This window comes from Nicotiana sylvestris, chromosome 1, assembly GCF_000393655.2.
Source record: "Nicotiana sylvestris chromosome 1, ASM39365v2, whole genome shotgun sequence".
Classification (NCBI taxonomy): Eukaryota; Viridiplantae; Streptophyta; class Magnoliopsida; order Solanales; family Solanaceae; genus Nicotiana; species Nicotiana sylvestris.
The window spans coordinates 94,220,729-94,227,589 of NC_091057.1; the positions used below are offsets into that span (position 1 = coordinate 94,220,729).

The 6,861-nt window shown below is 36.7% G+C and overlaps 1 protein-coding gene across 1 annotated transcript; it reads left to right on the top strand.

Moving 5' to 3' along the window:
* Positions 1 to 391: 391 nt before the first annotated feature.
* Positions 392 to 946, top strand: LOC138872469 (uncharacterized). Its single transcript, XM_070150523.1, has one exon. It carries the CDS (start codon positions 392 to 394, stop codon positions 944 to 946), a length of 555 nt encoding a protein of 184 aa, XP_070006624.1.
* The last annotated feature ends 5,915 nt before the right edge of the window (positions 947 to 6,861 follow it).

Sequence of the window (6,861 nt, forward strand, 5' to 3'; positions counted from 1 at the left end):
ATGTAGACCTTACTGTAAATATAGAAAGTAGGGGTATTTATAAAAATTCGAAAAATCGAACCAAACCGATCAAAAAAAATGATACTCTTTTGGTTTGGTTTAGTTTTGATTTTGAAATTTAAAAACCAATCAAATTTGGTTTGATTTTGGTTTTAATAAGAAAATAATCAAAAAAAAAATCAAACCGAACCAATCGACTATAGAAGTAGCTATTTAAAATTTATTTTATATATATATATGTGTGTGTGTGTGTGTGTGTGTTACTTTCCAAAGTTTGGCGGTGAAGACTCAGATCGATTACCTTCTCCTCAAAAGGTGTAATAGAGGGTAGTGCAAGGATTGCAAGGTTATCCCGGGAGAGACCCTTGCGACTTAGCATAGGCTCTTAGTGATGGACATCGGCATTATGATGAAGAGGAAGAAGAGGTATGCTCGTGGCCGACCGAGGATTAGATGGGGAGCTTTAACCAAGGATAAAGCCCAGGAGTTGGAGGGGAGGTTATCCGCTATGGGAGTTTGGAGGAGTAGTGGAGACACGAGCACTATGTGGTCAACGACGGCGAACTATGTGAAGGAGGCGGCGAGAGAGGTGCTAGGTATATCGAAGGATTTTTCTGGCAGGCACCAAGGCGACTGGTGGTGGAATGACATAGTCCAAGGTAAAGTGGAGGCGAAGAAGGTAGCGTACGCGAAGTTGGCAGAGAGCACAAGCGATGAGGAGAGGAGAGAGAATAGAGAGAGGTACAAAGTGGCTAGGAAGGAGGCAAAACTGGCGGTCACGGAGGCTAAGAATGCAACGTTTAGCCGTCTATACGAGGAAGGCAGGGACAGGAAGTTGTTTTGGCTGGCTAAAGCAAGGGAGAGGAAGGCCCGAGATCTGGACCAAGTAAGGTGCATCAAAGACAATGATGGTAGAGTATTGATGGGAGAGTCCCAGATTAAGTAGAGATGACAAATGTACTTTTATGGTCTTCTAAATGAGGAGGGGGCCCGGGATATAGCGCTAGGGGACTTGGGGCATTTGGAGAGTCTTCGAGATTTTAGGTATTGCAGGCGCATTAAGGTGGAGGAGGTCGTGAGGGCTTTGCATAATATGAGTAGGGGTAGAGCGACCGAGCTATATGAAATTCCGGTTGAGTATTGGAAGTGTGTGGGTAGAGCAGGATTGGAGTGGCTGACTGGGTTGTTCAATGTAATTTTTAGGACGAAAAGGATGCCGGAGGAATGGAGGTCGAGTATAGTGGTACCGTTATACAAGAACAAATGTGATATCCAGTGTTATAATAATTATAAAGGTATCAAGTTACTTAGCCATACCATGAAAGTCTGGGAGAAGGTGGTGGAGGTGATGGTGAGGAAGACGACGTCTGTATCTAACAATCAGTTTGGGTTCATGTCGGGCCGCTCCACTACGGAAGCTATCCACCTTATAGGAGGTTGGTGGAACAGTACATGAATAAGAAGAAGGATCTGCACATGGTGTTTATTGACTTGGAGAAAGCATATGATAAGGTTCCTAAGGAGGTACTCTAGAGATGTCTTGAGGCGAAAGGCGTGTCGGTAGCCTACATAAGAGCGATCAAGGACATATATGATGGAGCTAAGACTAAGATTAGGATTGTGGGAGACGACTCAGAGCATTTTCCGGTTGTTATGGGATTACACCAAGGCTCTGCGTTTAGCCCGTTCTTATTTGCCTTGGTGATGAATGCTTTGACACACCATATTCAATGGGAGGTGCCATGGTGTATGTTATTTGCTGATGACATAGTTCTAATTAACGAGACGAGGGTCGGTGTTAACGAGATATTGGAGGTTTGGAGACAGACTCTCGAGTTTAAGGGTTTCAAATTGAGCAGGTCTAAGACAGAGTACCTGGAGTGCAAGTTTAGCGATGAGTCGAGGGAAGTAGGCGGGTGTCACACCTCCTTTTTCCAACCCCGCGAAGGGCGTAGGGAGTTTTTCCAATTAAAGGACAATCAAAACGGGATTTATTTATTTATTTCAGAGTCGCCACTTGGGAGATTTAGGGTGTCCCAAGTCACCAATTTTAATCCCGGATCGAGGAAAAGAATGACTCCATATTACAATCTGCGTACCAGAAATCCGGATAAGGAATTCTGTTAACCCGGGAGAAGGTGTTAGGCATTCCCGAGTTCCGTGGTTCTAGCACGGTCGCTCAACTGTTATATTCGGCTTATTTATCTGATTTTTAATACAATTATGAACCATGTGCAAATTTTATCTTTTACCGCTTTATTATTATAATTATTATTTTTTAGGAATGTGAACATCGCTTAAAACATATCTTTGGATTACGTCACATGAAATGCACCCGCAATCCGGAACATATTTTATTCAATGTTTTAGGATTTAGATTTGGGTCGCATGAAATGCGCATCCGAGTTTAAGAAGGTAAAATTAATTAAATCGCGCCTAAAGAGTCTAGCGCGTCATTATCTTTGGGGAAGGAAGTGAAATTCACTAAACAATCCATCCCAAATTCTAAGTAATTTTTTTTAAAATAATTAAATAAATAAATGAGATTGGAGAATCCTGTAAATTTGTATTATTTACATCTATTTATTTTTAGCGAAATCCTTCCTTATTTTAAGAATATCCTTTAATGACTACCTTTTTATTATTACTAAGTTTGTCTATAAATATAAAATCAATATCTACATTCTTGAAAATAACATATTAAATAGAAGAGAAAAACAAATATTAACAGAAAGTAATAAAAATTATAATCATAAATACAACATGGAATTATCGAAAAATAAAATAAAAAAATAAAATAAAAACTAATTATCCCATAGTTGAATTAAAATTTAAATTGTTAGTAAGACTTAAGCTTATTGAAACTAATTATTTACAAATACTGAAAATTGAAAGAAAGTAAAATAAAAACTTGATTACTAAACCATATTTCTAACTTTGTTTTAATTCACATCATGTCCTAATACTTGTTCGCAAACTAATTCATGTTATAAATGAAATTGACTACATGATTCTGATTAACTTATCGTTGACGAAAAACCTTATGAATAAGGAACTTAGTTAATTTTTGCCAAACTGATTCAATAACGCCATTTTTACGTTATTTCTTCTATTTTTTGTTATTAAACAGTTTTAATTAATAATCAAGCTTAAATATATTTCCTAATAATCTGGTTAAGGCGTTATTTAATATGTCGCTATAATATGCCTAGTTATGCCAAATGACAGTGATTTACAGAATAATAATACATGAATAACCTAAATACAATACAAAAAATTAAATTAAACTAAATTAAAAATTTAACACTCCATTCTTCATTTCAGCTTACAAAATGCCAAAATTACAGTTGTGTACCTGATATTGTCAATATAAGAAGAAGAAAGTCAGCAACGTAATACGTAACACAGCAACAGCAACAATAACCAGCAATAACCAGTCAACGAAAATCCCAGTGACAGCTTTGAAAAATTCAAAATAAAATCCAGGAATGCCGAAAATAACGGACAGAAACCAAGGGAAATTTTCAGATTTTTGAAAGGCTAGTTAATCTTCAACCCTTAATTTCTACACCTGTATACCAGAATATTTATCAGTTGTGTACTACTTTCTCTTCTAATTTTCAACTTTTTTTATTTTTATTTTTCTTTGTATGTTTTTCTTTTCTTCAGAGTTTCAATGTTTTTTTTTTCGGAATAAATGTTCAGCTCCTTTTTTTCTCTAATCTCTCTTTTTTTTCTCTCCTCTCTATCTGATTTTTCAGACCTCTATATATATAATCCCCACCCTTTAATCAATTAAAATCAATCCCTTTCTCTACCAAACCCATTATCTTCCCACTCATCCCCATTACATTAAATAAATATATCACACCACCCCATTATATTTTGTCCCCCATGCTTTATTTAAAATAATGCAAGATTCCCCTTTAATTTAAATCTTGTCCCCCCTTTATATTAAATAATCATATCACAACCCACCCCATTTCATTTTGTCCCCCATGCTTCAAATAAACAATTACAAAATGTACAATTCCTAAACTACCCCTTCCGACCTTACTGAAATTACCAAACTACCCCTGAACGTATTACAAATTTACCAAACTACCCATCAGCTATAACACATCAATTAATCAAACTTAACCAAAATATAGACAATATGATCAATTTCTAACAATGTTCAAACAACAATATGAACACGGATGAACATCATAACAACAATATCACATGAACATGATTTTAACAACATTTCAACAACAAATCACATGAACACAAATTGAACAACCAAGAACAACTAAAATTTGATTGAACAATATTTTTAGCAACAACAAATCTATTTTTCGGATTTAAACAACAACAACAATCAAACAAGTATATTTAGATTCCTAAATTCAATAATATTGAACTTAAAATCAATTCTAACAACATTACAACAAACAATTCTTATATTAAACTTAAACAAAATTATGAGACAAATTCAAGAAATAATTATAAATGATAAACAAGAAATCAAACTATACAAATTTCGAATTCAAGATCAAACAAACAAAGTATGAACATGAATGAACCTATTTTTTTTTAAAAAAAAAAACAACAACAAACATGACGGATTAAACGACTCAAACAACATTAATAATTTCTGGAAAATACATAACAACATGAAACAAATTGAAGAAATAATCAATTAAATTTTAATTTGAATCTAACAAACATTAAACTAACAAATATTTACCTAAACAATAATACAAACATGAAATAAACATGAAAACAACTAATTAACTTCCATGTGAAATCTGAAAATTAATTTAACAAATCATATGAACATGAACAAAGCCAAAAATCAAATATCTACCGATTTTAGATTCGACAAATATCAAAACAAGATACGGACAAAAATAAAATTCAAAATCTACTAACCGGATCGAACGACACCGTACGGACTGTTTTGACGACCAAAGCATCAAACAAATGGCGATGAACTTGGATGGAAACAATCTGTTCGGAAACGAGTATCGCACCAAGATAACTTGACGCCGAAGACAACCACGAACGGGCGACGAACGAGAAGGCTATCCTGTGCAGCCCTTTTCTTCTTTTCTTTTTCCAGTGGTGAAGAAAACAACGGGGTCGACAAAACAGAAGCAAAAGCGTGGTCTGGGGGTTCGTTTGGTTACGTGAAGGAGCTGGGGTGCGGGCAGCAGTCATGAGAGCAAGTGGTCGACTGGTTCTGTCGACTGGTTCTGTCCATCGACTGAAGACGCAGCAACGGGGGGGAAAACTGGACGAGGCAACAGGCAGGGAGGAAGTCGACGCAGTAACTCGGCAGCAGCAGCTCGGAAGCAATGGTCGACGAAGGCAATGGCAGCAGTACAACTGCGTGAGCAGCAGGTGGGTTGTTTGGGTCATCCCTGGTTGTCGACTGTAATCGACAGAAATGGGGGTTGACGACGAGGGTAAGGGCAGTCGGAGAAGAAGGCAGCGCAGTAGCAGCTGCGTGAGCAACAATGGCGACTGGCCATGGCGAGAGTGAGCAGCTTGGACATAAGACGTCGATGTTTGTTCGGACGAAGAAGATGAAGCAACGGAGAAACCATGGACGACGTCGGCGGAAAAGATGAAGAAGTGAAGATGGAGGGGAATGGGAGAGGGAAGCCATGGTTGTGCTTTGGAGTTTTTAGGAAGAAGAAGGAGAATAGGGGGGGGGCGGATGCTTAGGCATTTTTTAGGGTTTTCTTACTATTTTTTTTTTGTTTTTCTTTGTTTTTTTTTTTTTGAAATGCAAGATAATAGGGTGTTGGGTTATGGACCGGGTTGACCCAGTTCGAAATGGACTGGGTCGTAGGGAAGATTGGGCCATTTTTTGGGCCTGTGGCTTGAAATTGAAGAAGAGGCCCAATTCCGACTTTCTTTATATTTTCGCTCTCTTTTCTTCTTTTATTTTTCTAAAACTAAATTATAAAAATACTTAAACTATTATTAAGAACTAAATTAAGTTATAAAAGCGCAAATTAACTCCCAATAACAATTAACGCACAATTAAGTATTAATTAAGCATAAAATTGTATATTTGGACATTAAATGCTAAAAATGCAAACGATGCCTATTTTTGTAAATTTTTTATTTTTGTAAAACAAATTTAATTATTATCAATTGTAGAATTAAATCCTACATGCAAAATGCGACATATTTTTGTATTTTTTATTAATTTAGCAAATAAACACGCACAGACAACTACAAATAATTGTTCAAAATATCACAAAATATCAAAAAATTGCACACCAAAGAAAAATCATTTTATTTTTGAATTTTTTGGGAGTAATTCTCATATAGGGCAAAAATCACGTGCTTACAGCTGCCCCTCTTTGCCCGGAGACACGAAGGGTTTTCGTGCAAAGATAAAGCGAGCGATTTTTGCCCATCCGAGTACTCCGTTGAAGCATTTTTTGAAAAAGATTTGACCGAACCTTTGCTTCAAAGGTTTCCTACATATCCTGGGCTAAACAGGAATCAGGTCAATGTAGTTCGAGAAATTTTGGTAGCTGGGACTACCGTTGGACTGCAATGTTACTGTTGTTGCATGCTATTACTACTGCTTACCGATCTCCTTGTTACACCGTGCTTAAAAAAAACAAGAAGCTAGACTAAGCTAGAAATTACAGAATCTTATCTGTTTTCCCCCTTGCTCCGGTTGCCTTGTTTTTCGTCGGTTTGTGTTTCCTCTGGTGCCTTTTTACCAAGACTTCTGGCCCTTGGTTTTTTTTTTTTAATACCAGTTTTCGTCATTTTGTTCGGTCCGCTGGGGACATGCCTTTCTTCATTAAGCTTTTTGGCGGTTCCTCTGAGGATACGATTATCTTCATCAGA

Coding starts and splice junctions, on each gene's coding strand:
- LOC138872469 (XM_070150523.1), top strand. CDS start 392: ATGGACATCGGCATTATGATGAAGAGGAAGAAGAGGTATGCTCGTGGC.